Raw genomic sequence first — 27,539 nt, forward strand, 5'->3', positions numbered from 1 at the left:
TGGCCATTCATCTGCAAAAAAATGCACTCTCAAATAATCTCCGTTGGGGCAACGTGATAATCGAAATTCATGACATTCAACAAATATAAACAGCGCAAAATGGAGCAGAATGCACCCGGTGAAAATCAGGGGCGGTTACATCTTGGGAGAAAATTGATCGAAAGAGGAACATATAATAAACATTTGGAACACTAGAAAGCAAAGATTAATTTCTCCGACATGGAAAATGTCTTGGATTTCACATGTGCATTACTAACCGTGGTTTCGAACTGACTTCCCGTATAACCCCTTTATCATTAAATATAGTTAGAATTTCATACTTATCTATTCATATAGGATTAGATTTAAACGGCGGCGTGATCTCCACTAAGAATGAGAACGTATGTCAACGTGTATCAGTAATGTGTGGACGAGAGGAAATGTATAGAGGAACAAAACATCAACTCCTATTCACCCAACTTTTGAAATAATTAGTAAACCCTGTGAATCTCAGAGTTTTCATAAGTTACAAATATACGCCCCTCTTCTCCCAGTACAAAGACAACTAGTCCCCGTGTTCTGGAGATTTTTTGGTTAGTTTGTAAATGTGATTTCCCTTGCTTGAATGAATGAATTCGCTGTTGAACTGCTTTGGTAATACCTCCTTGTGGAAATTCTCTGATCCCACCCTGGCGGGAAAGTTAGAACACAAATAAATGCTTGTGTTTTCGCCGCAGAGATGCGTCAATGTTTTCAAAAGAATAGGAACTTGTGTTGGGCTGTAGATGATGTCGGAACCAAGAACGATGTCGAAGTCTGCTGGGTAGTTTTCCTGATCAGTGCCCCACATCAGGGCACCGACCTTTGCCCTGTGCCTGGAGTCAGGCGGGATGTTGTCAGCGATGTTCCGTTCAATTTGCTGCAAAACATATGGTTTGTCCGTCAAAGTGACATCTCCGCCTGAAAGAAAAAAAATAAAATAATGTAGGATTCCACCCAGCACGAGTTAGACCATATTCAGGAAAGATAAAGATTAAAAGTCTAGAAAGAAAAGTTACACGCTGGGCCATTTCGCCCAGTGTCCTTGTGCCACGGACGGACCCAACTGTAAGCAAGCCTAAACTACCGAGCACTCTATCAATTCTCGCCTCCGATTGTACCCTGGCGATTTGTCAGGTAGAATGGTATTACTGTTTTTAAAATGCACTCTTCGCTCTAATTTTCTATTTTATATTTTATATTGCTTTATCCACATCCCTTTCCATATGGATCGGGCGCGGACGCACTTTGAAATTCATGTGTAGGAAAGAACTGCAGATGCTGGTTTAAATCGAAGGTAGACACAAAATGCTGAAGTAACACAGCGGGACAGGCAGTATCTCTGGAGAGAAGGAATGGGTGACGTTTCGGGTCGAGACCACTTTGGAATAGATATTTTTCAGCGCTCGATTATTAGCGGTTTAAACCGATTAACCCGAGCGTGGGCCTTCTAGTTCAGAGACCAGAGTAACGTATCAACAACCTATCTGGTGTATACACTCACGCACATAGACACTAAAGCATCCATACTCACATTCACCCACACACTTTCCCCAAACATACCTGAGATAAACACACATTCATACAAACTCACCGACCATAGAAAAATAGAAACATGAAAAAATAGGTGCAGGAGTAGGCCATTCGGCCCTTCGAGTCAGCACAGCCATTCAATATGATCATGGCTGATGATCTAAAATCAGTATCCCGTTCATGCGTTTTTTCCTCATATCCCTTGATTCCTTTAACTCTGCGCTAATTCTCTCTCTTGAAAACATCCAGCGAATTGGCCTCCACTGCCTTCTGTGGCAGATAATTCCACAGATTCGCAACCATCTGGGTGAAGAAGTTTTTCCCACATCTCGGTCCTAAATGGCCTACCCCTTATTCTTAAACTGTGACTCCTGGTTCTGGACTCCCCCAAAATCGGGAACATTTTTGCTGTCCAATCCTTTAAGAATGTTATATGTTTCTATAAGATTCCCTCTCATCCTACTAAATTCCTGTGAATACAAGCCCAGTCGCCCTATTCTTTCATCATCTGTCAGTCCCGCAATTCCGCATTCCTAAATGCCTGAAAATGCCTGCGGCAGTCTCGGTGTACTTCTATTAACTCGGGCAGGTTGCATTGGGACTATTGCATTGGGACATTGAATATAAAACTTGGCAAACCATGTTGCAGCAGTATAAAGCTTTAGCTGAGAAGCTAACTATATAAAATGATGATAGACGTCGATATGGTAGATACTTAGCATTAGTTTCCCAGGGTGATATTGACAGGGTGAAGGGCATAGCTTTAAGACGAAGGGGAAATTATTAAATTAGATTAAAGAAGCTCGTTTTTTACCAAGCAGATATTGTAGCGAGGTTTTCTGACTAGCTCATGAACAGGTAGGAAATGAAAGAATATGGATCCTGTGCTTGCAGATGGGATTTTGATTAATTTGGCAACATGGTCGCCACAGAAATCTGGGGCCGAAGGGCCTGTTGCTGCGCTGAATATTTTATGCGGCTTTGAGCAGATAGTAAAGATGTTGTCTACACCCGCCGAATAACTTGTTTTGTTCAATGATTAATTACATTAAGGATTATTGGTAATTTGGTTTCTTTTAATTTTTGAAATGCAATTATGTGTTTAATTCCCATTGCTTTTAAGTTACTTCTGCGCGCTTCAACATTACTAATGAACAAGTGACATGCATTTTTCACCAACTGAGTAAGCAAGGATAATCTGTGCATCGTAATTCCACTACTGTGTTTCTGGTTCTCACCCTAACCCCAAGTAACCCTCTCGCCACCTTCTCGGGCACCTTGTTATCGAAACAACAGTCTCAGTTCCAGGTAGGACGAGGAGTTTATGGGATTGTCAATTATGGGGTAAAACAGTTCGAAATAGGGACAAGCGCTGTAACCATACTGCAGCTCGCTTTAACGTTACCAGTGAAAATGTTGGCATCACATTTTCTTTACCGAACATCCAACGAGCGACTAGTTTACGATGTTTTTGCAGGATGCAACCCAACTGACCAACGAAGTATTGTCCATAGTTTAGGAAAGAACAAATTATGCAATTTTGCAATGAAGGTAAAGTCTGGAAGATTATTTCGCTAGATAGAGCGAGGGTTGACAAATGGAAGCGCTCATTGCATGTTTGCGAATTTTACGAAAACGTATCTTCCCAGGAAACGAAACGGCAGGTTAAAGTATAAATGACAATTCCAGATGTGCTTTAGATACAAAGTCTAATAACTAGTGAACGAGCAACAAGTAGCATCTAGGCAACTAGCAGAACCAATATTTATAATAATTTACGCTATGAATAGTTATTGTAGATTTAAGCGTGGTGAATATTCATCGTAATAGTAATCGATAATGTACATAGAGCTGTAGCGACGCATAGGGGGAGGTATTACATAGTTCAGCCCTATAAATAATAATTACGGAGCAAAGCTAATTATAACTATTGCGTTAAGCACAATTCAGTGTAATTACTTATTTTCGCTCATTAATAGCCAACTAATAGCCAGTCACCTAGATACTTTGAATAGAATTGACGTTGGCTGGTGCTCAAGAAAGGAATATATAACTATGAAAACGTGCGTGTAAGGAATTGAGGTCAAGATTGAACCTGCGTCTTCGGCGCTCTGAGGCGCTCTGAGGCCATCTGAACTGCGTAACTATGCCACCCTGTAGAAGTGATTAATATTAATGTTAAATTTAACAAGCATTGGTCCTTACCGCACATAGGTTTAAAGTAAAACGGGAGGGGTGCGTTAACTTACCAAGCAGTACCGCCATAATTCCCACAATTCCCGTGCCAGATCCCAGTTCAATTATTTTCTTCCCAGCAAAGTTGATCTTCTCATCGTGGAAGTACTGACAAAGCACGAGGCCCTCGGGGGAAAAATGAGCTCAGTGTTAATGCCGACGACGTTACATGACGCGCCAGATTCTGGGACAGAGTGGGAACAGGGAGGCGTGCCAGATGGTGGGAATTCATTCAAAGATCGTCAATGGCCAGCTCTGAGCAGCTATTCTAAATCGTCTTGCTGTGAATATCGTCACATTAGATCAGCACACGCAAATAGGTAACTCCCGTTCACCTAAATTCCCATATTTCCAATTAAATAAATGCGTTACATTATCCGGCTGCCTTGGTGCACAATTGGATGCTGCACAGATTTCTGGTATAGTATCACAAACCGAACTGGCATCGGAATCATTACTCTCTGCTCTATGAATAAACTTCGTGTCTCTCAGTCCGAACCTCGTTCTACCGCGAACTGTCGCCCCTGCTACTGTTAGGTGGCGTTACCAAGAACGACCAGCGTTGAAGAAGAAAGAATTGATGGGGAATTTGAGAGTCTGGAAGACTGCGGCGGCGGTGGGGTGAGAGGCGCCTGATAGCGGAGTTGCTATTATCAAGACCCCGGGTCCCAGTCTCCCCAAGTCAAGAATTTCAATAGGGGAAGTGATTCAAACGAAACACGGGTGCGCATGGTAAAAATGAAAGAGCGCAGAGAGAACGGAGGTTTTGTACGACTTAGAAGTTAGAAGAAAGGGAAGCAGGGCCGGGGCAAGGCTCGGATTTGAAAGCAAGCGCACACAAATAAAATAACACTAGTCCGCATATTGGTAGGAGAGACAGTTGCATTTGCGGAGTGATTGAATAACTCCCAGTGGGACTTGAACGATGTCCTGGCAGTATTTGCAATGGACAGCGGTAGAAGGTAGCTCAGATGCGATTACGGGTACGTGACTGTTGGAATTCAAACATTTAAGGACTCTCCCAGGTCATTATACAGTATTTAATTTTCCCTTGGCAGCCATTTACCCAATGACTTAACGTCCAGCACTATTCGCTCTCGGAATCAAAGCACACGCTAAGCCTGGGCGGGTAGACAGTGCAACATTTCCTGATAATCCATGCTAGTAGTGACAATTTGCAAAATATTACCAAGAATTCGCAAGCAAGGTTTAATCCCCCAGTCACATATGCGCTATTAGACTCTCTACTTACAGGGGCCCAGACAAAAGAAGCGACGCCCAATTTAGGGTATTTAAACAATGTAATCGTTAATGTGTGTCCACTGAATTCGTATTTGCTCTCCGATGTCTCCATACGTTTGTCATCGGTGTCGCTCATCCTTGCTGATTTTGAACGGACCCTCAAAAAAAAATCTTCCCAGACTATAGACGGCTATATCATTCAGTCCTGGACCCACTTCTACTCCAAGGTTTTGGTCTAATGGAAGGAAGGAAATCAAAGAAAACGCGGTGCAGAAAGTTAAATGCGCCATTTAAATCTCGTTCCTAATGATTGCAGGAAGACCCACAGCAAGATACAGCGCGCCACCATCACAACAGTTACTACAATTAAATATAGAATCATTCACATAATTCAGAACAAATCAAATGTCGAGAAGTTGCAGTTACACTATTATGTACGAAAACAAATCGTTGTCTGTAAGATCCTCAGAAAAAAATGACTGTGCGCTAAAATAATTTAGGGTTAGTCTCAGAATATGGTGCTGATGCAAAACATCAGGATGTAATTGGATTACAGGATTACAAGGAGGCGGCAGCCTGCTCCTGTTTTTTTTAATTCTAGCCTTCTTATGAAAGGTGATCATCCAGGAACTAAAATGAGCACCAACTGTAGGGACCAAACTTCCTACCTACATTTACGCCTATTCTCTTGCTAAGATGTATCTGCGATCCCCGAGTTTATTGGTGCCTTTTGGGCATTTTGTCAGTTCTCAGATGCCACACGCCAGCAGGTCACTAATGCAGAATATTCATTTTGGTAATACTGCAATTCCAAGGACTGGAACATTAAGTATATTATACACCGGATCAATATAGTCGGGCGCACGATGCCGGGGCTAATCACAGCGCTGTCACACACTGCCGGAGGGACGCGCACTCCAAGTGGATTAATTGGCCGCTGTAAATTGCCCCAAATATCTAGCTCAGTGAGAGAAAATCTGAGGATGGAGGGGAGATGATGGAATGTGGGGAGAATAAAATGGGCCAGTGTAGGAATTAGTGTAAGAATGGGTGTTGGTGCTCGGTGCCGACTCGGTGGTGTGTTTCCCTGTTGTATCTTTAGGACGCTGCGACTCTAATAATAAACACGAATTCCTCCTCAGGTTGGTTCAGATAATGGACAGTTTATACACTCAAATACACTCAATCTAAAATCTAGCATGCTCAGGAATCGGTTTCCTTTAATTATAAAACATTATCATTAAAGAATGCTCACTATTTTAGTGCACGGTGACTGTGACGGCTCAGAAATGCCATTGTCCCTCTCAATAAAAATAAAAATGAAGCATAAGCGAATTCAACAGTGATAAAAAAGACATAAAACTCACGCTAAGCTGCTTCTCTGTCACGGCAATGGTGACAAACTGCGTTTACTTCCGCTCTTCTTGGAGGTACGTGTGGTGCACTTGTGCTCAGGCTTTAACCTGCCAACATGTCGCAAGATTTAATGTTGCGCGGCCTTGGTCTCATTTTGCAATCCTCGCATGTGGGTCAAGGAGAGAAGATGCGGATGTAACATCGGTGTCACGTGTGGGACCAGGACACGATTTACTGAAATGTATTCCAAGAAATCTCCCTATTATTGATCGAGCGAGTTTGGATAATGACCCCCTCACAAGGATTCCCGGGGTTTTTAACGTTCCATTCGCAGCCTTAAACTGCATTGTCAATACTGGAAACATTTGCAGTCTCGCCGCACTGTATTAAAATGAAATTACTTTATTTCTATGCCTTTAAGAATTCCGGTTGTCGTCGATCTTCCCATTAAATAATCCGACAATGAAAGAGGAAGGACAACTAACTTTAATATTTTACTCATGTGATTTTAAAAACGTTCGGTACTTTTCTGTCATGTTGGATAGGGATGTGAGAGAAGGGGTATGTCTGCGTTATCGTGTACAACATCTGAGTTGCGGTTAACATTGAAGAGTTTTGAGCAAACGGGGACTAGTCATTTCTGGCGCCATATATTTGGTAAAATTGGTCGCTTATGAAATCAACACTGCTTTCTCAGCAACATATGTGTAGGATAAATGTGATTTTGTGCTCCACTCTACCCAATTGTCCTATCCCAGGTGGTGTCAAGCGATTATGTCCAATATAGCCAACCCAAAGGTCAAATCAGGCAAGTGGCATTCGTTTAAAAAATAAATGGATGTAAATTGACGAATTGTCTAATTTACAACCATATTGGCAGCTGGAATTAGCTCATGCCCACATCAAAACGAAACATGTCGCTTCATGGTGTGACACCGAGGCGAAACAATCCTGAATCTACAATAAATCAATTATGTGAACATTCCCATCCTTGCCACTGTAATTACTATCGGGGGAGTGCAGCGTAGGTTCACGAGGTTAATTCCCGGGATGGCGGGACTGTCATATGTTGATGGATTGGTGCGGCTGGGCTTGCATACTCTGGAGTTTAAAAGGGTTAGAGGGGATCTTATTGAGACATTTAAGACTATTAAGGGTTTGGACACGCTAGAGACAGGAAACATGTTCCCAATGTTGGGGGAGTCCAGAACCAGGGGCCACTGTTTAAGAATAAGGGGTAAGCCATTTAGAACGGAGATGAGGAAAAACGTTTTCACACAGAGAGTTGTGAGTGTGTGCAATTCTCTGCCTCAGAGGGCCGTGGAGGCTGGTTCTCTCGATGCTTTCAAGAGAGTTGATAAAAGCTCTTAGGGATAGCGGAGTTAAGGGATTATGGAGAGAAGGCAGGAACGGGGTACTGATTGTGGATGATCAGCCATGATCATATTGAATGGCGGTGCTGGCTCGAAGGGCCGAATGGCCTACTCCTGCACCTATTGTCTATTGTCTATTGTTATTGTCTATTGTTTATTGAAATGACCTCAGTGCATCGTAATTCCAATTTCCGTCGCTTTCCCATGCATAAATCAGTTAGACTGGAGGCAGAAACCCCTCTTTGAACTTTCACGCTGGGTTTCAAGGTAATCGTGAAGAATAATCCTCTGAGTTATTGTTTGATGTTTAATAGATAGCTCGATTTATACAAATGACCACATAGGCCATTCGCACATTGATATGACGCCTCATTGCTTCTATCGCTCACAGTTTCCGAGAGTGACGAAGACATTCTTCCGAATTAAAATTACCAAGTAATGCCTTCTGCACTAAATGTTCTTTGGTTCTGGTACGGGTTGTTCTGGATTTTATGTGTTTTCACCGTTTCCACTCAACTTGTTCCTTGTCAACGAAGTGTTAATTTTGGATTTGCCAAGGCAATCGCCCAAGGACTGTGATCATTGTGTTCGTTGCAATCATGCTACTATGTAATTCACACTGACAATGGAGCCTCTGGTCATAGTCAAACGACAGTGACTGATACTGGTGAAAGCAGTTGTGCTCACGGGCAGTAAACCACTAGAATTCTCAGTAAACCACTAGAATTTCCTTTCCACCGACTCTCAGTCCGAAGAAGGGTCTTTACCCGCAACATGGCCTATTCCTTTTCTCCAGAGATGCTCTCTGACCCGCTGAGTTACTCCAGTTTTTTGTGTCTATCTCCTGTAATAGCTCCGCCTATACCAAAGTGGATCCTCTGCACGGGTTACCAGTCACCACACGTGTCTGCGGTGAGCAGGTTTAACGGAGTGTTCAGTTTTTGTTTAGTTTGGGATATTGTCACGTGTACAGTGAAAACCAGTTTTGACAACCAGAGTACCACCACACACACGGAAGGTGCAGGTCACATCTCCCAACAACGTTAATCTCTGCAGCCAAGTTTCTTTTGGCACTTGCGTGTATGGAAAATGTCACCTCGGAATGCTGCAAAGGTCATACAGGCGCCGGAAAAGGCCATTCGGCCTATCGAGGCCGCTCCACCATTCGATCGTGGTTGACCTATGTTTCCCTATCAACCCCATACTCCAGCCTTCCCCCGGTAACATTTGTCGCCCTTACTTTAAGTTTAGCTTAGAGATACAACGCGGAAACAGGCCCTTCGGCCCGCCAAGTCCGCGCCTATCAGCGATCCCCGCACACTAGCGCTACCCTACACACATTGGGGACAATTTACAGTTATACCAAGCTAATTAACCAACAAACGTCTTTAGAGTGTGGGAGGAAACCGAACATCTCTAAAGATCGATGAAGGTAGGCAAATCTCCAGGGCCTGAGCAGACATATCAGAGGACATTGTGGGAAACTGTGGAGGAAATTGCAGGAGCCCTGGTTGAACATTTACGAGTCGTCCTTAAATACAGGAGAGGTGCCGGAAGACTGGAGGATGGCAAATGATGTGCATCTATTCAAGAAGGGCTGCAGGAAAAATGCTGGGAACTATAGACCGGTGAGGTTAACATCTGTGGTTGGAACTTTACTTGAGAGTATTCTGAGGGATAGGTTATACAGTCAATAGGATGGGCAAGGGCTGATTAGGGATAGTCAGCATGGTATTGTACGTGGGACGTCGTGTCTCACAAATCTGATTGCGTTTTTTGAAGACGTGACCAAAAAGGTCGATGAGGGCAGAGCTGTAGATGTTGTATCCATGGATTTCAGTAAGGCGTTCGACAAGGTTCCGCATTGTAGGCTGTTCTGGAAGATTAGATCGCATGGGATACAAGGAGAGATAGCTGAATGGATAGCAAGTTGGCTCCGTGGAAGGGTGATGGTGGAAGGTTGCTTCTCGGACTGGAGGCCTGTGGCTCGTGGTGAGCCTCAGGGTTCGGTGCTGGGCCCGTTACTGTTTGTCATCTACATCAATGATTTGGATGAGAACATTCAGGGCAAGATTAGCAAGTTTCCTGTTAATATAAAAGTGGGTGGTTTAGCAGATAGTGAAGATGGTTGTGAAAGATTGCAGCAGGAGCTGGATCGATTGGCCAGGTAGGCTGAGGAATGGTTGATGGAATTTCATACAGGAAATGTGTGGACGTCTAACAAGGGCAGGAACTATACAGTGAATGGTAGTCCTCTAGGGAGTGTTGTAGAGCAGAGGATTCCTTAATCCTTAAGATTCCTTAAGAGAAATATCCCTTCTGCTCAATTCTGAAGATGTCCTTTTATTCTGACACTGTTCCCTTGGGTCTGGGTCCCAAACTCCCCCACTACTAGAAACATTCTCGCTCCACCTACGGCTGTATAGATATTTCATTATTCCGTCAGTTTCCATCTCCACTCCTCCCCCCCCCCCCCCCCCCCCCCCCCCCCCCCCCCCCCCCCCCCCCCCCCCCTCCCTCCCTCATCCGTTTAAACACCAGCAAGTGCAGGCCCAGAGCCATCAAATGTTCCCCAAAATTAACCTTATCTTCCCCAGATAATTCTGGTAAACCTCCGCTGGACCCTCTCCAACACCAGCACATCCTTTCTCAGACATGGGACCCAAAAACGGCTCTCAATGTTCCAAATATGGTCTGACCAGCATCTTATAAATCCTCAGCATCACACCCATTATTTTATATTCCAGTCCTTTCGAAATGAACGCTAATATTGCATTTGTGTTATTTAATACAGACTCAACTTTTCAGGAATCCTGCACCAGCACTCCCAAGTCTCCTTTGCACCTCTGATTTCGGAATCCTTTCCCCATTTAAAAAATAGTCTACGCCTTTACTCCTTCTACCAAAGTGCATTACCTTACGCTTTGCTACGCTCTATTCCAGTTGCACTACTTTGCCCACACTCACAATATGTCCACCCTTCTTTCTTCCTCAACACTACCTGACCCTCCACCTGTCTTCCTGTCATTTGCAAACTTAACCACAAACCCATGAATTCCAGATCATTAATATATAACGTGTAACATGTGCGGACGCGAAACCGCCCCCTGCAGAACACCACTAGTCACAGACAGCCCCATTTATTCCCACTCTTGGTCTTCTAACAGTCAGTCAATCGGTTATCCATGCTGGTATCTGGCCTTTAATATTGCGGGCTAATTTGTTGTGCAGCCTCATGTGCAGCACTTTATGCAAAGTCTTCTGAAAACAACCTTTCAATCCTATGTTTTGTGGGAAAACCTGACCCGTGTGAACGCAATCTAAAGTCTTCCTCGTCGGCAGCTACCTGACTGATGAGGAGACGTGGAAAATGTGAAGACGGTAGAGTAAACAAAAGGGTTTCTCGCATGACACCACCAAACACCGATTCTCCAAACTCAGCTGTGAGGTGGAAGCGTGGGACTTTTCCCTGAAGTTAACAGTGAGAGGGAAATAATCGCCGACATAAGCCACACGGGTGTTGTTAAGAGTCAATAGACAATAGACAATAGACAATAGGTGCAGGAGTAGGCCATTCGGCCCTCGAGCCAGCACCGCCATTTCATTGGCTGATCACCCACAATCAGTACCTCGTTCCTGCCTTCTCCCCATATCCCTTGACCCCGCTATCTTTAAGAACTCTATCTAAATTTATCTTGCAAGCCTCCAGAGAATTGGCCTCTGAGGCTGAGAATTCCACAGATTCACAACTCTTTATGGGAAAAGGTTTTTCCTCATCTCCGTTCTAAATGGCTTACCCCTTATTCTTAAACTGTGGCGCCTGGTTCTGGACTCTCTCAACATGAGGAACATGTTTCTTGCCTCTAGCGTGTCCAAACACTTAATAATCGTATATGTTTCAATAAGATCGCCTCTCATCCTTCTAATATTCCAGAGTATACACGCCCAGCCGCTCCATTCTATCAACATATGACACTCCCGCCATCCCGGGAATTAACCTCGTAAACCTACGCTGCAGTACCTCAATAGTAAGAATGTCCTTCCTCAAATTTGGAGACCCAAACTGCACACAATGCTCCAGGTGTGGTCTCACTAGGGATCTGTACAACTGCAGAAGGACCTCTTTGCTGTTATGCTCAGCTCCTCTTGTTATGAAGGCCAACATGCAATTCGCTATCTTCACTGCCTGCTGTACCTGCATGCTTACTTTCAGTGACTGATGAACAAGGACCGCAGTTCGTTGCTTCTAGCAATCTCCGAAGATCATATGTCGCCCCAATAGAGCAGCACTCTTATATTAACCAAGTAATTGTGAGGAAACTAGCAACTTAGAAATATAGAAAACATGAACAGGTGCAGGGCGTTCAGCTCTTCAAAATGATCAAGGCTGATCATCCTCTTCTTTAATTTGTTTCCGATTTCCTACCATTTGCCTTGATCCCTTTCGCGCAAAACGATCGTATCTACCTCCTTGAATATACTTGTGTCTTGTGTGACCACAAGGCTAAATAATAACAAGACGATCCGCGCGTATGACAAAGAAAAACACACAATCAAAGACAAAGAGAAGTATGAATTGGTTATAAAGATTGTCACTGATTACTTTCAGGCTTTATTTAACGCGGGGTACTGGTAGACGTTTAACAACAACAAAACATTGCTGAAGCGGAGTTCCTGAGACAAATTTTCTCTTCTTCTGGATTGATGAGTTGCATCGCCGGTCGTGAGCCCCAGAGGGTGCCACTAATGCACAACTTCATGTTGTCTTTACAACAAAGAGATGCAGCCTCTGCGAATTGTCAGGTTAGAGAGGAGAAGGAAGCTGATATTCGCACCAGCAGGGCGCCACGGTCCTGATTAAGCAGGTATTTACAGGTTATTTCCAATTTATGTTTTTCTGAATTCTAAGGCCTACCCCAAAAAGAAGATCACAAAGCACGGAATGTCGAACATAGGACGTACCATATAACCATATAACCATATAACAATTACAGCACGGAAACAGGCCATCTCGACCCTTCTAGTCCGTGCCGAACACGTATTCTCCACTAGTCCCATATACCTGCGCTCAGACCATAACCCTCCATTCCTTTCCCGTCCATATAACTATCCAATTTATTTTTAAATGATAAAAACGAACCTGCCTCCACTACCTTCACTGGAAGCTCATTCCACACAGCCACCGCTCTCTGAGTAAAGAAGTTCCCCCTCATGTTACCCCTAAACTTCTGTCCCTTAATTCTCAAGTCATGTCCCCTTGTTTGAATCTTCCCTACTCTCAATGGGAAAAGCTTATCCACGACAACTCGGTCTATCCCTCTCATCATTTTAAAGACCTCTATCAAGTCCCCCCTTAACCTTCTGCGCTCCAAAGAATAAAGCCCCAACTTGTTCAACCTTTCTCTGTAACTTAGTTGCTGAAACCCAGGCAACATTCTAGTAAATCTCATCTGTACACTCTCTATTTTGTTGACAGCCTTCCTATAATTAGGTGACCAAAATTGTACCCCATACTCCAGAATTGGCCTCATCAATGCCTTGTACAATTTTAACATTGCATCCCAACTTCTATACTCAATGCTCTGATTTATAAAGGCCAGCACACCAAAAGCTTTCTTTACCACCCTATCTACATGAGTTTCCACTTTCAGGGAACTGTGCACAGTTATTCCCAGATCCCTCTGTTCACCTGCATTCTTCAATTCCCTACCATTTACCATGTACGTCCTATTTTAATTTGTCCTGCCAAGATGTACCACCTCACACTTATCAGCATTAAACTCCATCTGCCATATTTCAGTCCACTCTTCCAACTGGCATAAATCTCTCTGTAGACTTGGAAAATCTACTTCATTATCCACAACCCCACCTATCTTAGTATCATCTGCATACTTACTAATCCAATTTACCACACCATCATCCAGATCATTGATGTACATGACAAACAACAGTGGACCCAACACAGATCCCTGTGGCACCCCGCTAGTCACTGGCCTCCAACCTGACAAACAACCATCCACCATTACTCTCTGGCATCTCCCATTCAGCCACTGTTGAATCCATCTTGCTACTCCACCATTAATACCCAACCATTGAACCTTCTTAACCAACCTTCCATGAGGAACCTTGTCAAAGGCCTTACTGAAGTCCATATATACAACATCCACTGCTTTACCCTCATCAATTTCCCGAGTAACCTCTTCAAAAAATTCAAGAAGATTAGTCAAACATGACCTTCCAGGCACAAATCCATGTTGACTGTTCCTAATCAGACCCTGTTTATCCAGATGCTTATATATATTATCTCTAAGTATCCTTTCCATTAATTTGCCCACCACTGACGTCAAACTAACAGGTCTAGTACCACAGCGTCCGGCATGGTCAGATTGATTCGGTATAAAATTACCGGCTAAATTACGGCAATGTGAGGGCGTTAAGTCAACATGTTCTTTAATAAAATTGTGCTGTTCTTTAATAACATTGTTAGCGATGAGATCTGGAATTTGCTCCTCGATGTATTGGCAATCGGTCACCTATCGTAAAGCGCGAATGGAGAAAGTGCACCGCTCGGCATGATAATTGGAGTCAATTGAAAAACACTTTTTTCCACTTTTTCCCCTTTCTATTGTTTTCTTTTTTTTGTCTTGCTTACTTCCTTCTCATAACATAAAATAGAGGTTGTATATGGAATGGATTACGGTATGACATAGTTGGCACCTAAAATTAGGTGCCACTGTATAGTTTTGTACTGTATTAACTTCTAATAAAATAAACAAATTTAAAAAAAATTAAAAAAAAAGAAAAACAAAAAAATACAGAAAAGATAAATCTCAAATAAAAATTGACGAGACAAGGAACTGCTGCTGCTGAAATCTGGAGGAAATCAGCCAATCAGACATCAACCGTGGAGATAATTGATAGGCGGCATGAAGACGGGCGGGAGGGGGGGGGTGATTGAAGTTGGGTAAATGACAAACGCTGCAAGTATTGTGGAAACTATGTGGCTGCGATGACGAGAATGTGTCAGAACATGGTCGAAAAGTAGGCGAGCAACAAGGATCACCGATGGGGATCGATGAGGGAGGGTCTCACAGCACTCCTGTGAGAAGTGGGGAACTTCTTTAAAGTGGGCGTAATTTGGGGAACAACATAAAAGCCTCCTGGAAACATTGGAGAGGCCCTGCAACAGCATGTGGTCGGCAGGATTGGGCGCCGCTTCAAAAGAGACGAGCACGTGGACAAAACGCGGCCTACACCGGTGGAGCAGGGACAGCGGGGCGGTGGAGGACACAACGGCCACGCTTAGCCGGGGACCCTGCAACGCCGCCGGGGCAACGGGCATCACACGGTCAGGTCAAGATCCCTGCATTTGGGACTCGGAATTGACGCCATGAACTGGCGATTCTCTGTACTGCCTCAGTGTGCTACTGCTAGACGCCAGTGCTGTATCTGAGATGTTTATCTAAAATCTATTCTAAGTGCTTATGATACTTGTTACGAACTGTATCCAAAAATTAATTTCACTATACATCGGTACATGTGACAAATAAAGTACCATTCATGCCGGTTCAAGAAAGGCTGACATATGATTCAGAATGGGGTATTTAAACAATAATCAAACAGAGAGTAAGTGCATTCAAAATGAACATCTGCAGGCCAGGTGTAAACATAGAAACATAGAAAATCGGTGCAGGAGTAGGCCATTCGGCCCTTCGAGCCTGCACCGCCATTCAATATGATCATGGCTGATCATCCAACTCAGTATCCTGTACCTGCCTTCTCTCCATACCCCCTGATCCCTTTAGCCACAAGGGCCACATCTAACTCCCTCTTAAATATAGCCAATGAACTGGCCTCAACTACCTTCTGTGGCAGAGAATTCCACAGATTCACCACTGTGTGAAAACAGTTTTTCTCATCTCGGTCCTAAAAGACTTCCCCCTTATCCTTAAACTTTGACCCCTTGTTCTGGACTTCCCCAACATCGGGAACAATCTTCCTGCATCTAGCCTGTCCAACCCCTTAAGAATTTTGTACGTTTCTATAAAATCCCCCCTCAATCTTTTAAATTCTAGCGAGTACAAGTCGAGTCTATCCAGTCTTTCTTCATATGAAAGTCCTGACATCCCTCTATGGCACGAATGTCTTTCCTCAGATTAGGAGACCAAAACTGTACGCAATACTCCAGGTGTGGTCTCACCAAGACCCTGTACAACTGCAGTAGAACCTCCCTGCTCCAATACTCAAATCCTCTTGCTATGAATGCCAACATACCATTCGCTTTCTTCACTGTCTGCTGCACTTGCATGCCTACTTTCAATGACTGGTGTACCATGACACCCAGGTCTCGTTGCATCTCCCCTTTTCCTAATCTGCCACCATTCAGATAATAGTCTACTTTCCTGTTTTTGCCACCAAAGTGGATTACCTCACATTTATCCACATTATACTGCATCTGCCATGCATTTTTGTATTTTTGTCAATTACGTTCAAGGCCAGTAGTTGGCTTGGCCGAAGGCAATTGTTCTCCCATTATTGGTGCAGGCCAGCAATGCTGGGCGTTTGTTGGTTGGTGCGCAGTAACGGGGGTGCAGGGTGACCTTTGTGGGCGAAAAGGAAAGAGATTTGGCATTGGATATAATAGTTTATGTAAGAGCATATTTTGGTCAGCCCTCATAGAAAGATGCCTTAGCCACAATTATTGTCATACAAAGACCTTTAATCTGATTTGTATAATTGACTCGAAAATCCTTTCGTTTACGCACGTAAAGCTTTGCCCAACATGAAAATATCTGTCACCGTTTTTATTTTCTTGTTTTCTGTCTCCCATCGGTGTTCCTTCTTCTTTATAACTCACTTGACGGTAGTTTCCGAATACCAATATCTTGATTTATTTGAGTGCACCTAAATATCCTCCGCCGTTTATGATGCACAGTGTTAAGATGTACGGAAACACAATTTCTGCGTTGTTTTAACTTGGACCAAGGATATTTAAGCCGATGCTTTCTAGCAGAACCATTAAGGCACGGGGAACCGCGGCAAACAGCGGGCGACAGGATACAGGTGAACTAACTGATTGAAAAAAATAACCCAGTGGGTCCTTGTTATCTGACTGAGCGGTCATCCACTTCAGCCTTGTATGCATATACACGAGGACTCTGTTTCCACGGCTCTCCAGGCAAGGAGATCCTAAGAGACACAGCCCTGTGATTTATGAAATTCTTTCTCACTCAGTTTGAAACGGGTGCCCTCTTATTCTGAGACCCTGCTTTCTGGTTGCTGACCTCCCAGACCTTGGTGAGTTGAAGCATCCTCTCAGCATGTCTTCTGCCGTACTCCCTAAGAATGTTAAGTGTTTCAATATCATCACCTTTCATTCTTCCAGTCAGGAAGTCCCAACCTGTTTAACCATTCCACGTCGGACAACTCTTTTAAATCCGAGATTTTGCGGGATCAACCTTCTCTGAATCACCTTCAATGAAATATGAAATCTCAAATATAGGGAGTTAATTGTTCTCAATTCCCTCTGCACAACTGCCGTAATGCTACTGCTTTTGTAAATAAGGGCCAACGTCCTATTATTCTTCACCGTGAAAGGAGATCGCCAAGGCAAGGGCAGAGATTTTTGTGTCTATGTCCGCCATTGGCGATTTACCAGCCACGGCTGGAGGATAACTAATGCCGTTCATTTATTTAAGAAGGGTAGCAGAGATAAGGCAGAGAATGTTAGATCAGTGGGCCCTACATCGGTGTTGGAAAGATTGTTGGAAGGGAATCTGAGGGCCAGGATAACTTGCATTTGGAAAATCAAGAATAGATTAAGGATAGGCAGCATGGCTTTGTGCATGGGAAGTAACGTCTCACGAATTTATTTGATCTTTTAAGAGGTGACCAACAAGATTGATGTGGGCAGGAGTTCAATAAGACCCGGGTGGCAGACTGGCCAGAAGCTGAGAACACATTGGACCCGCAATTGACTTGATATAGGAAACAAAGACAAGTAATGGAGGGTCATTTTGTTGAGATTGGAGGCATGTAGCCAATGGTCCACTACAGGGATCAGTGCTGGCTCCCCTGTTGTATGTCATATATGTTAATGGTTTTGTTGAGTATGAGGTTGGTGATTATTTAGTTTGCAGATGACACCCAGATCGATGGCATGGTGCACAGTGAAAAATGGGGGCGAAAGTGACAACTGGATATTGATCAACTGGAAACGAGGGCAAAGGAATGGTAGATGGACTTCATTGGGGACAAGTGCAAAGCGATGTATTTTGAGATGGTAAAACTTACCTTCATCGGCGAAAACAAGTGGTATAAAGTTGGGACGTCGTGTAACAGTTGTTTGGCTGCACTGGAAGTATCGTGTGCATTTCAGATCGCCACAATATAGGAACCTATATACGATATAGGAACAATATAGGAACCTCGCGATTAAGCTAGAGAGGGTGCAGAAAAGATTCACAAGCATGTTTCGGCCGAGACCCTTCGTTAGACCAGAACGTTATCTACACATTCCCTCCAAAGATGCTGCCTGACGCCCTTCACCACTTTGCGTTTTGCTCCCAACGTCTGCAATCCCTTGTGCCTTCACAAGAATGTTGCCTGGATTCGATGGCTGGAATTATTAGGAGAAACTAGAGCCGCTGGGCTGTGTATTCCCTGGAGCGAAGGCGTCTGAGTGGTGACATGATGAAATTGTATAAAGCTACGTGACGCATAGATGTGGTAGATAGCTAACGTTTGCCATGGTAACAGTGTCAAAGAGAGAACAGATTAATGTCAGGGCGGGGTTAAATGAGTTCTGAGGGCGAGTCGGTGAAGGTGATGGAAACAGGTAGAGTAGTATGATTTTGAAAAACATCTGGACAGGCACATAAATGAGCAGGGCAAAGAGGGAAACAGCAATTGCCATCAGTATATATAGGCATGATGGTTAATTTAGAAGCGATGGGCTGAAGATTCCGTTCTGTGCTGTACAGCTCCATGGCCCATTGCAGCTGCTCGAGGAATCATTGATACAGCTGACGTTCAAACAGCGTTGGTAGGGTAATCTACCTTGATAATGGAAGCAGAGAGAACAATATTATTGTCAGAGGTTACCAATTGTGGTGGTGAAATTCCTCCTGCCTGCCGTCTTTGAGTCACCATTAAGCGACAAAGTTAGTCATTACAGTATTCTATCAGACTTAGCACAGGAATGCTGCCGTGTAACACGACCCATTCTGCTCCGGGTAGAATAACCTGGTTTCAATAGGTTTTGGCTGGGATGAACCACCAACGATATTGAAAAGGGTGGAAGTTTCGTTCTTCAGTGCATATCTGGCAGTTATTTTCGATGGAGCAGTTTGGCATTACTGTCAACCATCTTTGACGAGTACACGGAAGTCCCCAACCAGGCCGTAATCTAATTACGTCCAATGTTTTTTTCATTTAAGGATAACTGTTTCGTCGGATGACGCCACGTGGACGGCAGGACTTCATGGAAGATTGCTCGCCTCTTCTTGCTTCTGGGATGAATGTTTACGAAAGCTCCTTTTCTTTTCCCAGAATGTACAAGTGGTTCTCAACCTTCTATTGGACTGGAGAAACCCCGGGGTGGCGATAGAAAACAGGACCGTCCCCTCACGGACATATCGCGGGCAGATCTACCAAATGTAATACTAGTTTTCGGTATTAGTTCCTGGAGGATCTACGGACGCGGGCTTGCTCTCCGCTTAATTCGCCAATCCGTGAGCGGTCTGAGAGCAGAGTGGCTTTCAAGACCAGTCACGTTGCCGAGATACCTGAAAATCATTTTCATCAAATAAAGACTGTAGATTCCAATCACATCAGATAGTTTACCGTAATCCGTCGTGAACTTCACCGCCAACCATTCTCACTGACACGTTCTGGTTTATTTAAAACAATGTTTATTATCGCGTTGATAAATGATTTTTGAAAAAAACATCGCACGTTGGGCTTGCTTATTTACGCAGAGTTTATTGCTCTAGTAACGTCGCAGTAACATGCCTACTTTCATGTATGTAAAATACAGAGTACCTTAGATTTCATATCCAGGGTTATTTGTAAGCAGTCGAATTGAACTTGACTTATAAGTTCTGCTGGTCTTCCTGCGCTTATGGATATGCATCAGGGAATTCTATAACAAATAATGGCACCAAACATATTCAATTTATCATTGAAAAAAATGTGAAATGTTTTTCTTAGTGAAACACAAAATGTTGAAGTACCTCAGCGGGTCAAGCAGCATGGACAAGCGATGTTTGTGGTATAAAGAAGGGTCCCGACCCAAAACGCCACCTATTAGGTATGTTGCAAAGCCTGCCTGAAGCGTCGCTGAAAATCTGTCGCTGCGGGTGTGCGCGATTTTGGCGCTGTTTAGAGGGGGGCGGGTTTAAAACGTGATTTTCTCTAGGCTGTTCAAATCGAAGATGTTCAGCCTAGTTAATTATTAACGAAAAATCGCTGGAAGACCCCGTCGCAAAAGCTATTATTAGTTTTAAAGGCCTCGTATAATAGTTATAGTAGTTTAAAAATCAATCTCTAAACCCGCGACCACCGGCAGCTGTCAGGGTCGCATAGAGCAAATAATAGAAGGTAGGCTGCTTATTTTTACATTAAAAAGGGCTTCTTAAGATCCCTTTATACAAAGTTTAATATTGCGAGTAGCTAATTTTGGGCCCATTATATCCCGCAGTATTTTTCTGGGCATTTGAGGGCACAAATCTACCGCAATGTGAACGTTCTAAACCAGCGCGTTCACAGGATCCCACTAGAAAGCTGATTTAAAATGGACTTTAATTTACAGCAATTGAACACTAAATTCCTTCCATTTGGCCTATAAATTAATGTAAATGAGATTTAAAAATCATGTTTTATTGTGAATTATTTATGAATATTATTTGGACACTTAGGCTATTTAAAAATGTTAATCATTTATTAAGAAATGGATAGAAGTTTAAATCTAGTAATTGAAGTTTGAAATTAGCTACATTTGGGTAACTAACTAATTATATGCTTTAATTTCAGGTCATCCAAGTAAGATTATTTTATATTTGTTTCAGAATGGTTCAATCTACGATAACTGAAAATTTCATTCAGTTCTCTTAATTTTTAAGAAGTTTATGGGCTTTTGACTGCACACGATCACAGCTTTTTTGTTATGTCCATAGAAAATCAATAGGGAACAAGATGCTAATTTCCGAGTATGAAAATGGCCATAACTTTTTAAATACTTGAGATATGAAAGTGAATTAGGTGTCAAATTAAACTTATTTTTTATGCTTTATCTGATGGGATAAATTACAGACTTTATTTTTTTAATCTCAAAATTTTGTAACATTGCTACACCTATTCATTCTCTCCAGAAATGCTGCCTGACCCGCGGAGTTATTGGAGCATGTTGTGGTTCACTCAACATTCCAGCGTCTACAGTTCCCCTTGTCTCATAGTTAGGTTTACAGATAAATCTTTGTCATAGATAATGTAGTAATGCATATTAGAGGATCTGCATAATGCTTAACGTGTTAGTGGAAATGTATATACTTGCTACATATGATGTATGCGTTATTAAGCGAAAGACAAATACATCCGTTTGAGATCCCTATTTCTTAACTTGCCCTGAACTAATTTTAGTCAATTTGTACACAACTATGCATTTAGGCTCTAATTTGGTCACGACTTCGCAGTTAAAGTAGTCAGGCAGGATGACGTCATGGAAAGGAATGGACCCATTCCCGGATCGGAGTTCGGAGGAAAGATAGATCGTTGTCCCTTGATTGCAGAGATAACGCAGCGTTTCCAACAGCGCCGGGTAGCAGATCGAACTGTAGACGATATCCGAGCCCAGAATGAAGTCGTAGTCGTTGGGAAATTTAGTTTGATCTTCTCCCCAAATCAGCGAACTAACATTTAAACGGTGTCGGCATGCAATAGGGATGTTGACAGCTATATTGCTGTTTATTTGCTTCAAGGTATCCGGTTTGTCCGTCATTGTAACATTGCCACCTGAGAACAAAAGAATAAGTCGGTGTTTAATTCACGGTTATCCTTGGAAAACATCGGCACTTGGGCTGGGTTTGTAGAAACGAAATATTACCTCTCGCCGAGGAAGAATGGAATAAATATGTCAATAGAATCGCGAATACCCCTGGGTTTGCAAACCTCGGATTCTGCTGATGGGAGCCCTCTCCCAGAAACAACTGGCGAGAGATTGGGAAAAATAAAACTAGAGGACCAGAATCAGAAACGCGCGGCACTAAAATTGGCGCCTGCCACCCATGTCATCCTTGTCGATTTTTATACCCATCGACTTTAACCCATCTGCCCACGTTCGGGCCCTGTCCTTCTGCTCATTCTCTGCCAGGGTACCTGCCGGAAGACTTTCAAACGTTGTAAATAGTATCTGGCCCAAATGTCTCCTGAACTCCAGATATTCGTCACCATCTTGTGTGAAAAACGGACCGCTCAGATCGCGTTTAAATTTGTAGGAAAGAACTGCAGATGCTGGTTTAAATCGAAGGTGGGCACAAAATGCTGCAGAACCCCAACGGGACAGGCAGCATCTCTGGAGAGAAGGAATGGGTGACGTCAGTCTGAAGAAGGGTCTCGACCCGAAACGTCACCCATTCCTTCTCTCCAGAGATGCTGCCTCACCTGTTGAGTTACTCCAGCATTTTGTGTCTACCATGCAGATCATACCATGCATGGATGCGTCAGACAATGAGAAAAAAGAAAATCAATATCGTGCATGTGGATATATGTGAGGTTATCCACTTTGGTGGCAAGAACAAGAAGGCAGATTATTCCCTGAATGGTGTCAGATTATGAAAAGGGGAGGTGCAACGAGACCTGGGTGCCCTTGTACATCAGTCACTGAAAGTAAGCATGCGGGTACTGAATATATTCAGGAGAGAGTTAGATCAAGGGATATGGGGTGAAAGAAGGAACAGGGTACTGATTTAGGATGATCAGCCATGATCATAGGGGTTAGGTTAGGTAAGGGGGAGGTGCAGCGAGACCTGGGTGTCCTTGTACACCGGTCACTGAAAGTTGACGCGCAGGTACAGCAGGCAGTGAAGAAAGCTAATGGAATGTTGGCCTTCATAACAAGAGGATTTCAGTACAGGAGTAAAGAGGTTCTTCTGCAGTTGTATAGGGCTCTGGTGAGACCACATCTGGAGTTTGTGTACAGTTTTAGTCTCCTAATTTGAGGAATGACATCCTTGTGATTGAGGCAGTGCAGTGTGATCCCTGGGATGACGGGACTGTCATATGAGGAAAGATTGAAAAGACTAGGCTTGTATTCACTGGAGTTTAGAAGGATGAGGGGGTATCCTATAGAAACATATAAAATTATAAAATGACTGGACAAGCTAGATGCAGGAAAAATGTTCCCAATGTTGGGCGAGTCCAAAACCAGGGGCCACAGTCTTAGAATAAAGGGGAGGTCATTTAAGACTGAGGTGAGGAAAAACTTTTTCACCCAGAGAATTGTGAATTTATGGAATTCCCTGCCACATAGGGCAGTGGAGGCTCAATCACTGGATGGATTTAAGAGAGAGTTGGATAGAGCTCTAGGGGTTAGTGGAGTCAAGGGATATGGGGAGAAGGCAGGCACGGGTTATTGATAGGGGACGATCAGCCATGATCACAATGAATGGCGGTGCTGGCTCGAAGGGGCGAATGACCTCCTCATGCACCTATTTTCTATGTTTCTATGATTGCTGGTAGTGGGTATTGCTGGTGCGAAACTGATCGGGTTGTCGATCTTACACAAGATAGTCTAAGTCTGTGGAGAGACAGTGCGAAATTGGTAGATAAATAACAGTTGGTGTTCAATTTAGATAAATGTGATGTGATGGATTTTACGAGCATTAATGAAGCTGGGATATACACCATGGCAGGGTCTTGGAGAATTTTGCGGAACAGAGGGACCTTCGATCCAATGCAGATTGACAACGTGGTTTGGATAGCATACCGAGTACTCGCCTTCATTAGTTGGTGAATTGAATGCAACAGTAGGAGGTTACACTCCTACTTTTACCATCTTGGTCAGACCTCAGATGGGTTACTGCGTGCATTTCTGTTCACCATGAGTTAAGAAGGGGTTGATAGCGCTGGAACGGGTATTGCGGAGATTCACGGGATATTGATTAGGGTGAAGCAGTTCAGTTGTGAGGAAAAACTCGAGAAGTTTTGTCGTTGACCCTAAAAAGAAAGAGATTAAAAATAAAAATATGTGTGATATACAGGTTGAATTGCCCCTAGTGTTAGGGAATGGATAACATAGAGCTGGTGTGAACGGGCGATCGATGGTCGGCATGGACTCGGTGGGCCGAACTGCCGGAGGACCTGTTTCTCAGCTGGATCTCTAAACATAGTGTAGAGAGAAGACTGCAGGAAAAGTGTCCCCTTAGCAGAGGTAGATAAAACTCGAATACATGGGCGAAGGGGGAAGAGTTTCAAAAGAGATATGAGAAGGACCATCACCACCCAGATGACAGTGCGTATCTCGCCTGCACTGACTAATGGAGTGGCTGAATGAACATTGAATCGTATAGTTTGTGATGGGCTATGCACCAGGTGCTGGGCAATAGGTGCCCAATGGTCGGCATGAACGAGTTTGGCCAAGTGGCCTGTTTCTATGGTAATCGATTCAATCGTATAGATAAGTTATCTTGTTTTATATTTGAAATATGACCAGATTAAGCAGCATCCTAATCAAAGGCAAGTACCGGTGGAATTCAGAACCGAATCATTTGGCAGCAGCTTTACAAAACTGCAATGTTTCAAATATAAACCCGGAGGTATTCCCTTTCCAGTGAACTGTTGCCGAATATCAACAGTTACATCGTGACATTTTTGCTACAGATTAACCGACGCGTCAACGTCTTTTGAACAAAGAAAGGCTTACAATAAGGAAATTATTTTTCCCAAATCGGAAAGAAATTGAACGCGTAAAAGGGATTAATCGCAGACTTTATTGTCACATACGAAATCATCCCGTCGAGCCATTGACAGATCTCCCATTCAGCAATAACATCTGATTCAACGTAAAGCTGACACTCACCTAACAGAGCTGCTAATATGCCTACGATTCCAGTGCCGGATCCCAGCTCAATCACTTTCTTCCCAGTGAAACTGACGTCCTCCTTCTCAAAGTACTGGCAAAGAGAAATGCCCTGAAAAGGTTGGAAACATGAAGGCTCAACTATTAGATTGTGGGAGTTAGATCAAATAACGATTTGCAGAGATTAAAGAAGACAGTTGAAAGAGGAACTCCGATTACTTCCTAATCCAGACAAATGAGTGTGGGGCTGACTTTTTAAACTCTGTTTGCAGAGAACATTCCACAGCACAAGGATATCTCAAAGCGTCTCACCAATTCAGATCATTCAAAGTTTAATCCCCCTGAATGATGTAAGGACATTTCAGCAGCCAGTTTAGGTTAAACGGAAGGGGGTTGGCCAGGGCAATCGGAATCTATCTAACATATGCAAATAATGCAGGGAGGAAATAAATGTCCAACTCAGAGAATGGAGCGCAATTCCGGTTCATCTTTGTGATAGCTTTCAGTGGTTGACTGTGATAGATTCTGAGGAGGGAGGATTGGTTCGCCCGCCTACAATTTAGGATGGAGTTAGGCTGAATATCTCCATAACACGCTTAAAACAATTGGGAGCATCTCGCTCCCACCTTTCGTCAATGAAGGGGCGGCTCGATCAATTGAAGCCGCACATCTGACTCAGCTGCACATCGCGATACAGAGATGCAAGGGTCATCGTCCTTGCCCTATTCTTAGCGTGACCTGTGCATCGACGATGTTTACTAATATGATGTGTTTTTGTTAAACGGCGAGCGTCGGAAATTAGTGTGGGGCTGGGGCTTGATGTTCAATTAGCAGCTGGGATCACATGCGTGAAATCGTAAGGGGGGTCGGCGGGGACGTAACGGGTGGAAATGCAGGCTAGGCATGATGATATGTGATTATCAGGTTGATCGATAATTTCACCTTTTTTTCCTGCAGAAAAGACCCTCAACATAAGGCACTTGATAGGTTAAAAATAATGTGTTTTTATAATTCGTGGGACGTATGCGCGGTATCTTATCTCTGATGTGTTTGTTAGACTTTTTTTCAGGAAATGTATTTCACAGTAACTGAAAACAGGAAGAAAAGGATAACATGAATCCGCTAAACTGATAAGATATGTGGCATTATATTTAGCTTGTTTCTCTACACGACTAACGCAATGGACTTACCGCGTCCCAAATATACGAGGAGATACCCAATCTTGAATCCATCATTCGAGCGATCTTCAAACTAAATCCACAAAATTCGAAGTTGTTCCAGCGGATTAAAGTCGTCGATTCATGATCATCATTCTCTCCGCTGTCGTACTTGGGACGTTGGCCATACTGTGTGGTTGCCATTTGTTCTAGTCTCCCCTCTTGTTCGACCTATGTGAACCTTCGTGGCGAGCTCGGAGTCGAATCTGAGAGAAGAGTTAAACTTCCGGTTATGTAACCTTGTGGTGTATCGAAACATCTCACAGACAATCGCGCGTCCAAATTTATTGGGCAATCGCATGCAGCAGCATAAATTGGGGATGTGCTCGTTGATTAGTCATTGCAATAATGTTGACAGGAAAGCGGGAGTATAGTTCCACCGATCAGGAGTCTTCCCACGCAGCCAACATATTTTATTTTCTATCAGTAGCTCACAAGGCAATTTTCATTCGTATAGGAACTCCGGTGGTACAAATTCAAGAATATGACTGGGAATTGTCGGGACAGACTATCCCTGGTCAAATAAAAGAGTGTATATTCCCGGAAATATTAAATGAGCAGAGAGGGGTGAAAATGCAATGAGGTTTAAGGACAGAGCTAATGGATACGGGTGGTCGGGCTTGGGGGAGGTTGTCCAGATACTGGAAGGTAGCGGGGGTGAAAGGGGAGGAGGGTGGTTGCCGAAAGATTCCGTCACTCGTCCAAGTTATAGGTCGTTTGTCGACACGATTGAGCATCAGATTTACCATTGCGAGAGCTGCACTGCTTCAGGTGAGCCAGCCTTGGTGACGAAAGATTCTTGGAACCTGTTATGCAACAGCGCTGATGTGCAACAGGTGCATGTGGGATTGAGGAGGGGCAGAACATTGGAATGGTGAATTGTGTCGAGCGATGAGGGTTTCAGGAAGAGTTGAGCAAAACCATGGGAAAAAAACAAAGTGCCGGATGAACTCAGGGGGCCAGGTAGCATCTGTGGAGGGAGATGGACAGACGACTTTTTGGGTCTTGAATCTTAGGGATAGATAGATAGATAGATAGATAGATAGATAGATAGATAGATAGATAGATAAGATAGAGATAGATAGATAGATAGATAGATAGATAGATAGATAGATAGATAGATAGATTAGATAGATCGAAGTAGATAGATAGATAGATAGATAGATAGATAGATAGATAGATAGATAGATAGCTCGCTCTAGCTCGTCGCATCGCTCGCTCTCTCGCTCGCTAGCTCGCTCGCTCGCTCGCTCGCTCGCTCGCTCGCTCGCTCGCTCGCTCGCTCGCTCGCTCGCTCGCTCGCTCGCTCGCTCGCTCGCTCGCTCGCTCGCTCGCTCGCTCGCTCGCTCGCTCGCTCGCTCGCTCGCTCGCTCGCTCGCTCGCTCGCTCGCTCGCTCGCTCGCTCGCTCGCTCGCTCGCTCGCTCGCTCGCTCGCTCGCTCGCTCGCTCGCTCGCTCGCTCGCTCGCTCGCTCGCTCGCTCGCTCGCTCGC

General features: G+C 43.8%; 1 protein-coding gene across 1 annotated transcript; it reads right to left on the minus strand.

Annotated features, from left to right (window-relative positions):
- Nucleotides 1-544: 544 nt before the first annotated feature.
- Nucleotides 545-26,066, minus strand: LOC116977295 (EEF1A lysine methyltransferase 3-like). The gene is made up of 5 exons (XM_033027793.1): nucleotides 26,022-26,066; nucleotides 24,832-24,943; nucleotides 21,439-21,767; nucleotides 3,801-3,912; nucleotides 545-939 (listed from the first exon to the last, which is right to left on the minus strand). The coding sequence occupies exons 1-5, from the start codon at nucleotides 26,064-26,066 to the stop codon at nucleotides 545-547; spliced, it is 993 nt and encodes a 330-aa protein (XP_032883684.1).
- Nucleotides 26,067-27,539: the final 1,473 nt, after the last annotated feature.

Source organism: Amblyraja radiata, chromosome 9, assembly GCF_010909765.2.
Source record: "Amblyraja radiata isolate CabotCenter1 chromosome 9, sAmbRad1.1.pri, whole genome shotgun sequence".
In the NCBI taxonomy this organism is placed as follows: domain Eukaryota; kingdom Metazoa; phylum Chordata; class Chondrichthyes; order Rajiformes; family Rajidae; genus Amblyraja; species Amblyraja radiata.